The sequence below is a fragment of the Erythrolamprus reginae genome, chromosome 4, assembly GCF_031021105.1.
Source record: "Erythrolamprus reginae isolate rEryReg1 chromosome 4, rEryReg1.hap1, whole genome shotgun sequence".
NCBI lineage: Eukaryota > Metazoa > Chordata > Lepidosauria > Squamata > Dipsadidae > Erythrolamprus > Erythrolamprus reginae.
In genome coordinates, this window is record NC_091953.1 from 45137209 (window position 1) to 45155176 (window position 17968).

Genomic DNA, 17968 nt, shown 5'->3' on the forward strand with positions numbered 1-17968 from the left:
ATAAATGCAGATTCACTGGGATAACTTCATTATCCTTTTATGGGTTGTTTGGCTAATACCACAACTTGAGAAGGTAGCTCATTCTCATTCACTACAGCTGATCTTACCCCAGTTATCTGCCCTCCAGCCAACATAAGCTGTGTTTGCGGAATGGCCGCCTGAATTGAAGGCTGCTGTGAAGGCTGGCTTGGCTGCTGAGTGTCCCCAGATTCTTCATTAGATTTAGACTAGAGAAAGAAAAATACAAACTTTGTAGAACACAGCAGTTATTAGGGTGGACAAAAAAAAATTATACTGTTTTCCCTGTTCATTGACTATGAAATTAAAAGTTTATTCTTTTTATAAGTAAGCATAGATAATAAATGGGCTGTATCTATTTTTTGCACCAGTAAAAAACAAAATATTTGGAACAAAAGAAAAGAGCAGTAATTTCAGGTTATTTTCATAGTTGGATAGAAAAGAATATGTTGAAAACATAAAACCTCTTGATTTATTATCTCCCTATCACTTATTCATTGGTTTAAACCAATACATTAATTAGTGCTGCTAAAGTTTCCAAACTTTCCTAGTTAATGTAATGTTACTGATGCACACCTTCACCAAGTATGTGACATTGCCCAACCCTATTAATAACTGGGAAAACCAATATTAATACACTGAAGGTTTGGACCACAGGATCGCAATTTCCATGTATCCATTTTATCAATATGGCATTCAATTTAAGCAAGATACCAAAATGTTTGTGCATCAAAAAGTACCAAGGGAAAGAAAACCAACTCTCAGAATACAAATATTATTTCTAATCAGCTCAGTTTACATATTTAAGCTATTTTATAGAAAAACAAATTAATATGTAGCCACAAGGTAGGAAATGCAAGCAAGAAAGCAAAAGAAAGATGGGGAAAAAAGCCCAAAGAGGGGTTTATGCTAATTAAAATCGCTTATGGAGAACATTAAAATTCTGCATAGATTTGCATATTTCCCACCACCTGTTTTAGGGACCGCAGAGCAGGCTAATTAACATAGAGGCTCTGATTAATTCTGCCAGTCATTGAGAGATAATTACAGCACAGGACTGTAAACATTCTGCACTGGAGATATAGCCTGTTTGCCAACATCTCTCTCTGGGATTGAAAAATTACCATAGCAACCAAGTCAATGTTCAGCCTCTTTTTTACAGAAGAAGGTCACTTTTCCTACTCCTTTCAGAAGCATAATTTGTAACTAGATGTGTGTTGTAGAGGGCTTCAAAAATAGTCTTCGGTCCTTAGCATTCTTATAATGAAACCAATTCAAAATATATTTGTTGTATTCCTTTCCCTTCTTAATATATTGCTTGAATATCTTAATAATAAGAATCAGAGGATCACAATTTGGTGTAGTATCATACAATACACAAAGCTTTTTCAGTCAGCTATATATCCTTGATAGAAATGAACAAGTTCTAGATTCAACTATTGAAAATAAATGTATTTTCTCCAACATTGTATAACTTTCCAAAATGATATATTAAAAAAGTAGGATAAAATGATGGTGGTGGTGGTGATGATGATGATATCCACTTCCATAATATGGAGCTCTTTTTAATAGTTTTAACAGCATTAATTACTGTTGAACACCCAGGTTAACAATTATTGTGTCACACTATTCATATTTTAACTAAATGAACTGAGAAAGATGAGAAATTTATAGCAATTCCTACCTGTACATTTAAGGATTGGGCAGCAGCTTGTAAACTTGATCCAGGAAGCTGAACCTATTAAAAAAAATCATTTTTATAAATAGTTTCAGTAAAATGGTTGCAAAGTTTCCTAGTTTGAAAAATACATGTATTAGGTCTTAAATACTACTTAAACCTCAAAGTCTATATCTTGATAGGTTAATAAAAATATTATAGTTAGCAGAATGCATTGGCAGTATTGCCAAGAAAACTACATTGAGATGAAATCGTAATGAGGGAAATTTGCTAGGAGGCTGAATCCCATTGCAGAATTGAACTGATTTGGAAAGGTTTAAGAGCTGACTAAATCAAAACAGCATTTTTTATGAAGCAATCAAAATTAGAATCTCATTAAAAGTTCATTAGAAATTTGTGGAACAGAGAATCATAGATAATATGCATCTCACCAAATGTTACATTTCTTCAGATTTCGGTATATTGTGCAAATCTAGATTTGTGAATGGTGATGCATTCTTTATAGGTTAAAAATCACTCCAATGGAAAATTTTAAAATGTTCTTCTCAAAGAGACTAGGGCATCCTTGTACAGAATCTTAACAATATTTTAAAGTAGAGGTTTCGACCATGTTGTGTATCATTTTTATAAGAACACCAATTTCCAAATTATAAAGGATATGAATTTTCCTGTACACTTGAACTACAGCATAGCTCTGGGAACAGATAGATAGATAGATATAGAGAGACAGACAGACGCACATACACACACACACACAAGTTATTATTCAGATAGCATATATGTAAATATGAGAAATAAATAAGTTAGTTATAGTCTATAAGCAAATACTCTTCCAACTTTCCATACTTTCCCCACATTTCTGGGTTGGATTCCACAAAAGTATAAGCATGCCATCTGTCACCAAACAAGTAATTATCCTGTAAAAAAAGCTTCTATCAGCAGTGCCAACATCCAGTTTAATCTCTCTCTCTTCACTAATATTACGAGATAGAATAGGCGTTGATTGCTTACCTGAACGCCTCTTCTCGTACGGTGAGCGGGTACAGCAGTCACATGGGGTTGCTCATGTCCAATCCGGTGGAACTGAGCCTAGTGTTAAAAAAGCTTGCTGGATCCGCCCCTTCCCCAGAATTCGCGAATCCATAGACTAGGCTCAGCTGTGAAGCTCTGTAGTGTTCAACTCTCATTGTTAGAGGAAGAAAGGTTATAGGAAGGTAAAGAAGACACATACAAGGGCGGGAAGTGACTGCTGTACCCGCTCACCGTACGAGAAGAGGCGTTCAGGTAAGCAATCAACGCCTATTCTCCGTACTGAAGGAGCGGGTCCAGCAGTCACATGGGACATACCCAATAGATGGTCCCTAGGGTGGGATTAGATTGCTATCGTGAGAGATAACGGATTGGAGTACCCTTCTGCCGAAGGCAGCGTCCGCTGAAGCGTAAGAGTCAATCTTGTAGTGCCTGATGAAGGAATTTGGCGAGGCCCAAGTGGCTGCTTTGCAGACCTCCTCCAACGGGGCTTGAGTCGCCCAAGCGGCCGAGGTGGCTGCGCTCCTGGTGGAATGCGCTGTGATGTTCCTTGGAACTGAAAGGGAGGCCGACTCGTAGGCCTTAGATATAGTCCCTCTGATCCAACGGCCAATCACTGTTGAAGACACTTTGGCACCCATGACTCTGGGGTGATAGGCTATAAAAAGTGCTTCTGACCTCCGAAAGGGTCCTGTGCGTTGGATATAGATCCTCAGCGCTCTAATGAGATCCAGGGTGTGCCATCTAATTGCCAAGGGATGGTCCCGTTGGAGACAGAAGGAAGGTAAGACAATATCCTGGGTTCTGTGGAACATGGAACTGACCTTGGGTAAGAAGGTGGGGTCCAGTCGCAAGACTACCTTGTCCTGATGGAATTGGCAGAGGTCCTGCCTGATTGAGAGAGCAGCCAGCTCCGAAATGCGTCGGGCAGAGGTAATAGCCACCAGGAATGCTACTTTAAAGGATAGGTACCTGAGGGACGCTGATTTTAGGGGTTCGTATGGTGCCTGCGTGAGGGAATGGAGAACCCGTGGCAAATCCCAGGATGGATACCTGTGTACCTTGGAAGGTCTGAGGTTGGCTATACCCTTGAGGAATTCCTGAACTTCTGGAAAGGAACGGAGAGGCTGTCTGCGGGGCCCCGCTAGGACAGAGGAAATGGCCGCCAGATGACGCCGGAGGGTGCTGGTGGAAAGCCCTTGATGGAAACCTTGCATAAGGAAGGAAATGATCCTGTGTATGGGGATGCACAGGGGAGAGAGGCCTTCCTGTAGACACCACTGGTGAAACTTGGACCACGTATGGTCGTAGATTCGATTGGTCGAACCCCTTCTGGCCTTTAAAATGACCTCCACTGTATCGGGGTCGTGGCCACGCAGTTCTAAGTATCTCCTGATAACAGCCAGGCGGTGAGGTGGAACCACTCCGGGTCTGGATGGAATGAGGCCCCCTGCCGCAGCATATCCCCCGAAACGGGGAGTCGCCAAGGGTCCTGGACGGACAACTGTTGGAGATCTGCGAACCAGGGCCGGCGGGGCCAATGAGGGGCGATTAGGATTACTCGGGCCCTCTCGGTGAGGACCTTGTGAATCACGTCCGGGAGAATTGGAATTGGAGGGAATGCGTAAAGTAGGCCTGGAGGCCATGGGCTCCGGAGGGCATTGATTGCTTCCGCTCCCGGGGATGGAAATCTGGAAAAAAAGCGAGGGAGTTGGGCGTTCGCATTGGTCGCGAAGAGATCCAGAACTGGTAGGCCGAATCTGAGGCTGATTTGATGGAACAGGTCTTGATGGAGGTTCCACTCTCCTGGGTCTATCGTTGCTCGAGATAGCCAATCCGCCTGGACGTTGAGGCTCCCCGAGATGTGGTCGGCTAGGAGCGACCGAAGATGTTTTTCCGCCCAAAGGCCTAACTTGAGGGCCTCCCTCATGAGGGCCTTGGATCTCGTGCCCCCCTGTCTGCAGATATGGCTTTTTGTGGCAATGTTGTCGGTGAGAATGAGAACGTGCCGGTTGGGAATGCGAGGAGAGAATTGCTTCAGAGCCAGGGATACGGCTCTTAACTCTAGCCAATTGATTGGCTTGGAAGCTTCCTCCGGGGACCACGTGCCCTGGGCTATCATCCCCTGGGCGTGGGCGCCCCATCCCGATAGACTGGCATCTGTGGTGATGACAAATTGATCCGGGCACCTGAACGGGGATCCTTTGTCCATGGCCGGAGACTTCCACCACTTGAAGGATCTGCGAACAATTGGAGGGATGACAATGCGACGACTTGAGTTGCTGTGCCCCGATCTCTGAAAGGGTAATAGGAGCCACTGTAGTTCCCTAGCATGAAGGCGAGCCCAAGGAATGATGCCTATGCATGACACCATTTTCCCCAAAAGGGAAGACAGGGATACTATGGAAACTGAAGGTTGAGATAAAATGCGTGAAATTAACTCCCCTATACTGATTTTTCTCTCAGGAGAGAGAAAGACCTGGGAGGATTCTGAATTAATAATGGATCCCAGGTGCAAAATGGATGTGGAAGGTTGGAGATGACTTTTGTCAAAGTTGATGGAAAATCCATGGTCCTGTAGAACTGACATGGTGACAGAAAGGTCTGTTTTCACTTTCTCTAGGGAGTTCCCATGAACCAAAATATCATCAAGGTAACATAAAATGTGGATGGGTGACGCCCGGATATAGGCCGCCAGGGACCCCAAGAGCTTTGTAAAGACCCGAGGGGCCGAGGAAAGGCCAAATGGCATCGCCCTATACTGGAAATGCCTGCCCTGAAAAGAGAAACGTAAAAATTTTCTGTGGCATTTGGCTATAGGAATATGGAGGTAGGCCTCAGTGAGGTCTAAAGAGACCATGAAATCTCCCGGGTGGATAGCGGCCAAAATGGATGATAAGGAGTGCATCTTAAACTTCCTATATTTGATGAATAGGTTCAGCTTCTTTAAATCCAAAATAGCTCTCCAACCTCCGGAGGATTTTGGAACCATAAATAGGATGGAATAAAAACCTAGACCCTTCTGACCGGGGGGAACCGGTTGAATGGCTCTGATGGACAATAAGTGGGAAATGGCCTCCTCCATACGGTTACAATCTGAGGAGGACCTGGGAGAAGGGCAGGAAATAAAACGTTTAGGGGGGGGAGAAGTAAATTCTAAAAGAAGGCCTTTTTGAACAGTGTCAATGACCCAGGGGTCCTTGGAGGTGAGACGCCAATTAGAGGCGAAATAGGCTAGGCGGCCACCTATGGGAATCGAGGAAAAACTACCATCTAGGTTTTTTTGAAGCCCTGTTAGAGGACGCTCCCCTTTGGAATCGAAAACCTCTGCCCCTGGAGTTCCTACCTTGGGAACGAAAGCGGGGGGAATACTGACCTGGAGATCTCTGATAGGAAGCCGCTTGATCTTGTTGACGCCCTGGGCGACGAAAGGACTGCGTTTTGGTGGCCTTTTTGGTGGTTGGACCCAATACTTTCTTCTTGTCCGTGGTTTCCGTGAGGAGTGGATCCAGAAGATCCCCGAAAAGAAGGTCGCGCTTTAAGGGTCCCAGAGATAACTGCCATTTCTGACGTACTCCTGCTTGCCAAGGGCGAAGCCATAGGAGTCTTCTTGCCGTTGTAGAAGCTGCAATAGACTTAGCAGAAAATCTAGTAGATTGTAAAGTGGCATCAGCCACGTACTGAGCAGCTGCAAATACCTTGTTGAAGTCTTGTTGACCCCTCAAGTCATCGGGAGGAATATGCTGTTGAAGTTGGCGAAGCCATAGAAGCATGGCTCTGGAGAAAAAGGAAGCCGCTGCAGAACTTTTAATGGCCCAGGAATCTGCGGTGAATCCTCTTTTGAGCATCTGTTCAATCCGCTTGTCCTCTGGGCGGAGGACTTCCTCTGCTTCGCCTGGCACAGCAGCCGCCGAGTGAAGGATCTTGACAGGTTCATCCGGTTTAGGGAAGGATAGGAGCTCCTCATAGGAAGAGGAGAGTCTGTACAACTTTTTGTCCTTGGTTGTGGGATTAAGCCCAGAGGCTGGAAAATCCCACTGCTTAAGTAAGGCATCTTTAAACAATTTAGGCATAGGAATTACCTCGTTATCCTCCTGTTCCTCTGTGAAGTAAGGTAAATTCTCCTCCGGGGGATCAGTGGATGTGGAGGCCTGTTTCTCCTGGGCCGCCAATCCCGTAGAAATTCTAGCTTTGAGAAGGAGAGATTTGAACAATTGAGAGGGAAAAATAGTAATTGGAGAAGGAACCTTTATTTGGGATTCCTCATCATCTGAGAGGCCTTGAAAGGGGTCCTCATCCTCCTCCATATCCTCGTATTCGTCCTGAGAGGAATCTGATTAATCCTGAATAGGAGCTCTAACCGATGGGGAAGAACCCAAGGGGCGGGAGGGACGAGGAGGTGGAGGAGGTAAGGGGAGCGCATTGATGGTAGAGAGTTTAGCATCAATGGCCTTGGATAACACAGAAAAAATAGATTGGAATTCAGGAGGTAAACTAGAAATATCAGCAGGAATGGCAGAAGAATCCCTGAAGGCCTGGGAGGATCCTGGCTGGGGGGAATCTTCAATAATATCTGGTTCCTCTGGACCTACTCCCCATAGGTTAGGTTGGGGTCTGTCTAGGTTTGGCTCATCCAGAGATAACACAGTGACCCCAGAAGAAGGCAGATTAGAAGCCTCTGGGGGGTCATGACTACTGAGTACTTGGGCCTGTACTTTCAAACGCTTTGCTGATTTGTCATGGATTTTTTGTAGGGCTTGGTCCCTTCTCTTCTCAGCCCTGGTGACTTTGGTCGAGGGGCGGGCCCCTGAAGAAGAGGAGGTCGAGGCCTGGGGGATACTGGTAATCTCATCGCCTGTAGGCCTGGCCTCTCTGGGACCTTGAGTGGTGCCTCTCTTGGGAAAAGTAGCCATAGTCTGACAATTAACAGAAGACAAGGCTGAGCCAAATAACTGAATAATTAGGGAGAAGAATTTCAAAGACTTCCCAAGAGGAATGGATCCTGCTCCTAGGCCTCGGAGCTGCTGAGACTTGAGGGCAATCTGGGCAAACCCAGAGTTCATGTCCCCAAATACAGCGTGGCCAGCCTCCCTAAACTTTAACTAAAGTAACCAAGGCACTCTGGTTGGAGGCTTAGCCGGTGGAGAATTAAGCCTGAGCGTCCCAAAGCCCACTCCGGGATCCAAGCGGTGGACTAAGGCCTACGCGGCTGGCAGAAGGCCAACACGAGAGGCCTAAATTAAAAAAGGGCGCGAAGGCCTTCGCGCCGAAAAATCGCTCCGTAATAGAATTCTTAAAGGGGAAGCGATCGACTAAGTCCAGGAGACTAGAAACAAGCGTCTCACTCCGCAGGAGGTATTTCTTAAGCCCTTTAACAATAGTACTATAATTAAATCAATGAAGCAATACTTGCACCAAGACCTCCAGGCCAAAGGATTAAAGGAATCCACAAGCGGCAGCGGGGATCGTAAACGGCAAAAAAGCCGTGGGAAAACGAAACCGCAACTTCTCCCAAAGGAAAAAATCCGAGCCGCAAACGGCTGGCGCTATTAGTGCAAGTAAACAAATAAGGATAAATTCTTACTACTTTTGAAGGAAAGATCGAAGGGAAGGTGTTAGAATGTTGAACGAGCTATCACAATACAACCGCAGGATATGCGAACTGAGCGAATTCTGGGGAAGGGGCGGATCCAGCAAGCTTTTTTAACACTAGGCTCAGTTCCACCGGATTGGACATGAGCAACCCCATGTGACTGCTGGACCCGCTCCTTCAGTACGGAGAATAATATTCATTAGAGAGGTTTGCAAACCAGCACTGTAACATAGCTGTCATAGAGATATGGCGAAGGTAAAAACTTTTTGTAGTTTCATTTTTTTTGTAGTGTCAAATTATGAATACACTTCTCTTACACATAATTGGCAAAAATGCTTAAGACCATTTTAACGAAAAGTTCAACATGGTGCATTTGTTTTTTTTTAAAAAAACCTCATTAGAATACATCCCCCGCTCGTTGCGAGGGTTCCGTTCCAGGACCCCCCGCAACGAGCGGGTTTTCGCGAAGTAGCGCTGCGGAAGTAAAAACACCATCTGCGCATGTGCAGATGGTGTTTTTACTCCCACAGCGCTAGCGAGGAGCCGAAGATTGGGGGCGGCGCGGCTGTTTGCCGCCGGCATGGAGGGCTTCCTAGCAGCCCCCCAAACCCGGGTTGGGAGTCCGGGGGGCGCTGGCTCTCGGCGCTTTCGAGCTGAGTCCGGGAGCGAATTCGCTCCCGGACTCAGCTCGAAAGCGCCGATAGCAAGCGGCAAGGAACGGCTTGTCCACGCCGTTCATTCTCGCCGCTTTTGAGCTGAGTCCGGGAGCGAATTCGCTCCCGGACTCAGCTCGAAAGCGCCGATAGCAAGCGGCAAGGAACGGCTTGTCCACGCCGTTCGTTCTCGCCGCTTTCGAGCTGAGTCCGGGAGCGAATTCGCTCCCGGACTCAGCTCGAAAGCGCCGATAGCAAGCGGCAAGGAACGGCTTGTCCACGCCGTTCATTCTCGGCGCTTTCGAGCTGAGTCCGGGAGCGAATTCGCTCCCGGACTCAGCTCGAAAGCGCCGAGAACGAACGGCGTGGACAAGCCGTTCCTTGCCGCTTGCTATCGGCGCTTTTGAGCTGAGTCCGGGAGCGAATTCGCTCCCGGACTCAGCTCGAAAGCGCCGATAGCAAGCGGCAAGGAACGGCTTGTCCACGCCGTTCATTCTCGCCGCTTTCGAGCTGAGTCCGGGAGCGAATTCGCTCCCGGACTCAGCTCGAAAGCGCCGAGAATGAACGGCGTGGGCGGGCGAAGGGCGGGCGGCAGCGAGGAGTTTGCGTGGGCGGTGGGGAAACTCCTCGCTGACGCCAGCAAGAGGGGGAAGACTCAGGGAAGCCGCCCAGCAGCTGATCTCCCGGTTGCCATCTACGCATGCGTGCCCATAGAAAAAACGGGCACGCATGCGTAGATGGTATTTTGACTTCCGGGTTGAAAAATAGCGAAGTACCCTGTTCGCAATGGTTGGGGACGCAATAAACAGGGGATCACTGTAATTGTAAATTATGCTATGTTCTGCAGTAAACTTATCTATATAGCCGAACTATATAGAAGCTGTTATCATTGAACATTTTATAATTAACTAGACAATTGTGGCCCATTGGGTCATCATTTCAGAAATATTACATTGCCTAGACAAAACGTCAGAATAACTATGGATGACTTTCCCCCAGGGTTTCCTTGTAAGAAACTGACAGTGAATGTTTGAAATTCACTATCATGTGACTGGACTGACTGTGGCAGTATAGACACTAAAGTTGCCACAACTTCCCTACATTTTATTCCCACAGATTTTATATGCATGCTGTAAGTTAGCCCATCTGAGGTATGCCGATTCCAAAATGTTGGTCCTATAATGCGGTGTTTTTCAACCAGTGTGCCGTGGCACACTAGTGTGCCGTGAAACATGGCCTGGTGTGCCGCGAAGAAGGAAGCTCAGGTTCCAGTCTCGCAACTTTTTGCTGAGAGAGAGAGAGAGAGAGAAAGAAAGCAAGAGAGAGAAAGAGAAAGAAAGCAAGAGAGAAAGAGAGAGAAAAAGAGAGTGAGAGAGAGAAAGCAAGAGAGAGAAAGAAAAGAGAAACAGAGAAAGCAAGAGTGATACAGAGAGAAAGCAAGAGAGAGAGAGAGAAAAGGAGAGGAAGGGAGAGAGAAATGAGCAAAAAGGGGAGGAAAAAAGAGAAATGAGAAAATGATTGAGACAGAGAATGAGAGGAAAGAGAGAGAAACAAAAGAGAGAGAAGTGACTCTTAATTTAAAGCATATGATAAAAAGCACCCAAAGAATAAGAGAGAAACCCCCCCCAACCCTCACCTGTTTTTGGAAATGGTTCAAGAGTGTGTATACACACACAAGGGTGGGGAGGAGACGGATGGAAAAGGAGAGGAGAGTGTCTTAGGGTGTCATTTTGTGTCATTTTGGTTGGTGGTGTGCCCCAGGATTTTAAAATGTAAAAAGTGTGCCGCGGCTCAAAAAAGGTTGAAAATGACTGCTATAATGCACCGTTTCACCAACTGAATATTACAAACAAACCAACATACAAACCAAAAACACAAGAGATTAGTAGTATATAGATGGCAAAAGACATTTTTGAATTTAGTCTTTTATTCCGACTGCCCAGTGACAAATTCATGTGCATTCTAAATGACCTTAATTTAGGTGTTCACTAGAGGAAGTACAGATGAAAAGGTGTTCACTAGATGTAGTATAGACAAAATCATTGAATTGTTAGAATATATGTATTGGTAAAATTAATGCATGTATAGCATTATGTATATTCTCATGCATGTTCCTTGATCTCCTACATGCATATACCCTAGCATCATCACTGATCATTTTGTGTATTACTGCCTTGTTGTATTAGCCTCAAACACCCAATATTCTATCGCATTTCATTTTTAGTGAACATTATAGGACATAAGGCTAAGCCAGTCACATCTCATCAAGCATAACCAAACTTGATTAATCTAACCGATTTTTACAGCACTATCAGCTGTAGGTTACATAGATTACAATACCTGAATTGGGCTTGGAAGCTGAGGCAAATAATGTCTATGTTTTGCACAGGAAATAGTATGGCTATGTACATAAAATCACTAGGAGGGAAGATCAATCTGAAGGAAACTCTATTAGGAAACACAGAAAAGAACAGTAGAGACAGTGTTTTAAGTATATTGGCCTCCAATCATCCCAGTGATTGGATGAGCTCATCCTTGGGCAACAAGGAACACACTAGGAAATATCAGGATGTTCAATTCAATTTATTAAATTTGTATGCCGCCCCTCTCTGAAGACTCGGGGTGGCTCACAACAATAAAAACAATATTCCAGCGAAAACAAATCTAATATTAAGAAGCACATAAAACCCTATCATATTTAAAAAAGCAAACAACATAAGCATACCCAAACATAAATATAAAAAAGCCTGGGGAAAAGGTGTCTCAACTCCCCCATGCCTGGCAGTATAGATGGGTCTTGAGTAATTTAGGAAAGACAAGGAGTGTGGGGGTAGTTCTAAAATCCGTGGGGAGTTGATTCCAGAGGGCCGAGGCTGCCACAGAGAAGGCTCTTCCCCTGGAGCCTGCCAAATGACATTGTTTGGTCGACGGGACCAGGAGAAGGCCAACTCTGTGAGACCTTATCGGTCGCTGGGATTTGTGCGGTAGCAGGCGGTTCCAGAGGTACTCTGGTCCAATGCCATGCAGGGCTTTAAAGGTCATAACCAACACTTTGAATTGTGACCGGAAACTGATCGGCAGCCAATGCAGGCCACGGAATGTTCTGTGACAAGTATACAAAGTTCTGTGTTCTGTGACAAGTATACAAAGTTTTGTACACATAACTACTACAATATAATCAACTCCCAAAATCATATTTTTTTAGGTTTGTTTTCTTGTCTATATCTGAAAAGGTTTATCAAGTACAGGAATGCTTCTGTGTTCTGCCATTGAAGAACACGCTGTTACTCAACCTGTGAATTAAGTTTCTCTCTCCCTCTCTCCTTTTAAGAAAAAATAATAATGTGCTATGAAACAAACTAGGTCTATAGTTGTATTTTCTACTACAGGTAACTGATTTCCTAAGCCCTTTCATCTACAATATATTGTAGTAAAACAGTTTGGAAATCCATATGTAACATATATTCCATAGAAGCAGAATTACAACCTAATTTGTCAGAAAATTCTAACATCTGTCAGACAAACAAGTAGAAGTGTGAGATAAATTGATCTTCTGAAACAAGGTGCAGAAATATACTGAAACCTACTGGCAGCTGGTAGGTAGAAAAGTAGGTAGGTAAATAGATAGATACCTAAGAAGCACCTAGCTTTTTTGGAAGGACAACAAGAAAAAAAAATTCTGCCTATGCTTCCTAGCATCCATGTGGCTCATTTGTCATAACCCAGTGATGGCGAACCTATGGCATGGACACCTAGGTGGCATGTGGAGCCATATCTGATGGCATGCGAGCCATTGCCCTAGCTCAGCTCAAATCTGACTGTGTGTGCCACCAGCTGATTTTTGCCTCACACAGAGGCTCTGGGAGGGCGTTTTTGGCTTCCAGAGCGCCTCCAGCTGGATGAGGGAGGGCGTTTTTACCCTTCCCTGGCTCCAAGGAAGCCCTTGGGGCCTGGAGAGGGCGAAACACGAGCCTACTGGGTCCACCAGAAGCTGGGGAACAGGCCATTTTTGACCTCCAGAAGTCCTCCGAGTGGGGAGGAGAAGCTGTTTTTGCCTTCCCCAGGAATTATGGATGCAGGCACTCATGCATGAATGATAGCATGCGCATACACTCTTTCAGCACCAGAGGAAAAAAAGGTTCGTCATCACTGTCATAGCCCATTCACCACCGCCCATTCTAGAACATCTGATTGGCGCCACACCAACCCCCCTCCCCTGGCCCAATATTCTCTGTATAAAGTCCACAGACATTTCAACCCACTTTTTTGGGGTGGAATGTCTCTTATACTCCAAAAAATTCAGTAATATTTGTCACCCATCTTGCTGTGGGGCTCTTCTGGCTGGGTTACAACATTAGAATGAAAAATTGGAAAAAAATTAAATATAGTTATAGTAAAACAATGTAACAATAAAAATAAAGTACTGCAATATGAATTAAAAGATGCACAAGGAGAGAATAGGCGTTGATTGCTTACCTGAACGCCTCTTCTCGTACGGTGAGCGGGTACAGCAGTCACATGGGTTGCTCATGTCCAATCCGGTGGAACTGAGCCTAGTGTTAAAAAAGCTTGCTGGATCCGCCCCTTCCCCAGAATTCGCGAATCCGTAGACTAGGCTCAGATGTGAAGCTCTATAGTGTTCAACTCTCATTGATAGAGGAAGAAAGGTTATAGGAAGGTAAAGAAGACACATACAAGGGCGGGAAGTGACTGCTGTACCCGCTCACCGTACGAGAAGAGGCGTTCAGGTAAGCAATCAACGCCTATTCTCCGTACTGAAGGAGCGGGTCCAGCAGTCACATGGGACATACCCAATAGATGGTCCCTAGGGTGGGATTAGATTGCTATCGTGAGAGATAACGGATTGGAGTACCCTTCTGCCGAAGGCAGCGTCCGCTGAGGCGTAAGAGTCAATCTTGTAGTGCCTGATGAAGGAATTTGGCGAGGCCCAAGAGGCTGCTTTGCAGACCTCCTCCAACGGGGCTTGAGTCGCCCAAGCAGCCGAGGTGGCTGCGCTCCTGGTAGAATGCGCTGTGATGTTCCTTGGAACTGAAAGGGAGGCCGACTCGTAGGCCTTAGATATAGTCCCCCTGATCCAACGGCCTATCACTGTTGAAGACACTTTGGCACCCATGACTCTGGGGTGATAGGCTATAAAAAGTGCTTCTGACCTCCGAAAGGGTCCTGTGCGTTGGATATAGATCCTCAGCGCTCTAATGAGATCCAGGGTGTGCCATCTAATTGCCAAGGGATGGTCCCGTTGGAGGCAGAAGGAAGGTAAGACAATATCCTGGGTTCTGTGGAACATGGAACTGACCTTGGGTAAGAAGGTGGGGTCCAGTCGTAAGACTACCTTGTCCTGATGAAATTGGCAGAGGTCCTGCCTGATTGAGAGGGCAGCCAGCTCCGAAATGCGTCGGGCAGAGGTAATTGCCACCAGGAATGCTACTTTAAAGGATAGGTACCTGAGGGACGCCGATTTTAGGGGTTCGTAGGGTGCCTGCGTGAGGGAATGGAGAACCCGTGGCAAATCCCAGGATGGATACCTGTGGACCTTGGAAGGTCTGAGGTTGGCTATACCCTTGAGGAATTCCTGAACTTCTGGAAAGGAACGGAGAGGCTGTCTGCGGGGCCCCGCTAGGACAGAGGAAATGGCCGCCAGATGACGCCGGAGGGTGCTGGTGGAAAGGCCTTGATGGAAACCTTGCATAAGGAAGGAAATGATCCTGTGTATGGGGATGCACAGGGGAGAGAGGCCCTCCTGTAGACACCACTGGTGAAACTTGGACCATGTATGGTCGTAGATTCGATTGGTCGAACCCCTTCTGGCCTTTAAAATGACCTCCACTGTATCGGGGTCGTGGCCACGCAGTTCTAAGTCTCTCCTGATAACAGCCAGGCGGTGAGGTGGAACCACTCCGGGTCTGGATGGAATGAGGCCCCCTGCCGTAGCATATCCCCCGAAACGGGGAGTCGCCAAGGGTCCTGGACGGACAACTGTTGGAGATCCGCGAACCAGGGCCGGCGGGGCCAATGAGGGGCGATTAGGATTACTCGGGCCCTCTCGGTGAGGACCTTGTGAATCACGTCCGGGAGAATTGGAATTGGAGGGAATGCGTATAGTAGGCCTGGAGGCCATGGGCTCCGGAGGGCATTGATTGCTTCTGCTCCCGGGGATGGAAATCTGGAAAAAAAGCGAGGGAGTTGGGCGTTCGCATTGGTCGCGAAGAGATCCAGGACTGGTAGGCCGAATCTGAGGCTGATTTGATGGAACAGGTCTTGATGGAGATTCCACTCTCCTGGGTCTATCGTTGCTCGAGATAGCCAATCCGCCTGGACGTTGAGGCTCCCCGAGATGTGGTCGGCTAGGAGCGACCGAAGATGTTTTTCCGCCCAAAGGCCTAACTTGAGGGCCTCCCTCATAAGGGCCTTGGATCTCGTGCCCCCCTGTCTGCAGATATGGCTTTTTGTGGCAATGTTGTCGGTGAGAATGAGAACGTGCCGGTTGGGGATGCGAGGAGAGAATTGCTTCAGAGCCAGGGATACGGCTCTTAACTCTAGCCAATTGATTGGCTTGGAAGCTTCCTCCGGGGACCACGTGCCCTGGGCTATCATCCCCTGGGCGTGGGCGCCCCATCCCGATAGACTGGCGTCTGTGGTGATGACAAATTGATCCGGGCACCTGAAAGGGGATCCTTTGTCCATGGCCGGAGACTTCCACCACTTGAAGGATCTGCGAACAATTGGTGGGATGACAATGCGACGACTTGAGTTGCTGTGCCCCGATCTCTGAAAGGGTAATAGGAGCCACTGTAGTTCCCTAGCATGAAGGCGAGCCCAAGGAATGATGCCTATGCATGACACCATCTTCCCCAAAAGGGAAGACAGGGTTACTATGGAAACTGAAGGTTGAGATAAAATGCGTGAAATTAACTCCCCTATACTGATTTTTCTCTCAGGAGAGAGAAAGACCTGGGAAGATTCTGAATTAATAATGGATCCCAGGTGTAAAATGGATGTGGAAGGTTGGAGGTGACTTTTGTCAAAGTTGATGGAAAAACCATGGTCCTGTAGAACCGACATGGTGACAGAAAGGTCTACTTTCACTTTCTCTAGGGAGTTCCCATGAACCAAAATATCATCAAGGTAACATAAAATGTGGATGGTTGACGCCCGGATATAGGCCGCCAGAGACCCCAAGAGCTTTGTAAAGACCCTAGGGGCCGAGGAAAGGCCAAATGGCATCGCCCTATACTGGAAATGCCTGCCCTGGAAAGAGAAACGTAAAAATTTTCTGTGGCATTTGGCTATAGGAATATGGAGGTAGGCCTCAGTGAGGTCTAAAGAAACCATGAAATCTCCCGGGTGGATGGCGGCCAAAATGGAAGATAAGGAGTGCATCTTAAACTTCCTATATTTGATGAATAGGTTCAGCTTCTTTAAATCCAAAATAGCTCTCCAACCTCCGGAGGATTTTGGAACCATAAATAGGATGGAATAAAAGCCTCGGCCCTTCTGACCGGGGGGAACCGGTTGAATGGCTCTGATGGACAATAAGTGGGAAATGGCCTCCTCCATACGGTTACAATCTGAGGAGGACCTGGGAGAAGGGCAGGAAATAAAACGTTTAGGGGGGGGGAAGTAAATTCTAAAAGAAGGCCTTTTTGAACAGTGTCAATGACCCAGGGGTCCTTGGAGGTGAGACGCCAATTAGAGGCGAAATAGGCTAGGCGGCCACCTATGGGAATCGAGGAAGAACTACCATCTAGGTTTTTTCGAAGCCCTGTTAGAGGACGCTCCCCTTTGGAAGCGAAAACCTCTGCCCCTGGAGTTCCTACCTTGGGAACGAAAGCGGGGGGAATACTGACCTGGGGTTCTCTGATAGGAAGCCGCTTGATCTTGTTGACGCCCTGGGCGACGAAAGGACTGCGTTTTGGTGGCCTTTTTGGTGGTTGGACCCAATACTTTCTTCTTGTCCGTGGTTTCCGTGAGGAGTGGATCCAGAAGATCCCCGAAAAGAAGGTCGCGCTTCAAGGGTCCCAGAGATAACTGCCACTTCTGACGTACTCCTGCTTGCCAAGGGCGAAGCCATAGGAGTCTTCTTGCCGTTGTAGAAGCTGCAATAGACGGCAGCAAATCTAGTAGATTGTAAAGTGGCATCAGCCACGTACTGAGCAGCTGCAAATACCTTGTTGAAGTCCTGTTGACCTCTCAAGTCATCGGGAGGAATATGCTGTTGAAGTTGGCGAAGCCACAGAAGCATGGCTCTGGAGAAAAAGGAAGCCGCTGCGGAACTCTTAATGGCCCAGGAATCTGCGGTGAATCCTCTTTTGAGCATCTGTTCAATCCGCTTGTCCTCTGGGCGGAGGACCTCCTCTGCTTCGCCTGGCACAGCAGCCGCCGAGTGAAGGATCTTGACAGGTTCATCCGGTTTGGGAAAGGATAGGAGCTCCTCATAGGAAGAGGAGAGTTTGTACAACTTTTTGTCCTTGGTTGTGGGATTGAGCCCAGAGGCTGGGAAATCCCACTGCTTAAGTAAGGCATCTTTAAACAATTTAGGCATAGGAATTACCTCGTTATCCTCCTGTTCCTCTGTGAAGTAAGGTAAATTCTCCTCCGGGGGTTCAGTGGATGTGGAGGCCTGTTTCTCCTGGGCCGCCAATCCTGTAGAAATTCTAGCTTTGAGGAGGAGAGATTTGAACAATTGAGAGGGAAAAATAGTAATTGGAGAAGGAACCTTTATTTGGGATTCCTCATCATCTGAGAGACCTTGAAAGGGATCCTCATCCTCTTCCATATCCTCATATTCGTCCTGAGAGGAATCTGATTCATCCTGAATAGGAGCTCTAACCGTTGGGGAAGAACCCAAGGGGCGGGAGGGACGAGGAGGTGGAGGAGGTAAGGAGGGCGCATTGATGGTAGAGAGTTTAGCATCAATGGCCTTGGATAACACAGAAAAAATAGATTGGAATTCAGGAGGTAAACTAGAAATATCAG

At 46.7% G+C, this 17968-nt stretch overlaps 1 protein-coding gene across 5 annotated transcripts in view; it reads right to left on the reverse strand.

Annotated features, from left to right (window-relative positions):
- The window catches only part of POU2F1 (POU class 2 homeobox 1), a 109933-nt gene that overhangs the window by 30195 nt on the left and 61770 nt on the right, over window positions 1-17968 (reverse strand). For all 5 annotated transcript variants that reach the window (XM_070750183.1, XM_070750186.1, XM_070750184.1 and 2 more), the window contains 2 exons: window positions 1703-1756; window positions 108-227 (listed from right to left, as the gene is read on the reverse strand). In XM_070750183.1, the coding sequence (XP_070606284.1) occupies window positions 108-227; window positions 1703-1756 (174 nt within the window). The remainder of the gene's footprint in view (window positions 1-107; window positions 228-1702; window positions 1757-17968) is intronic.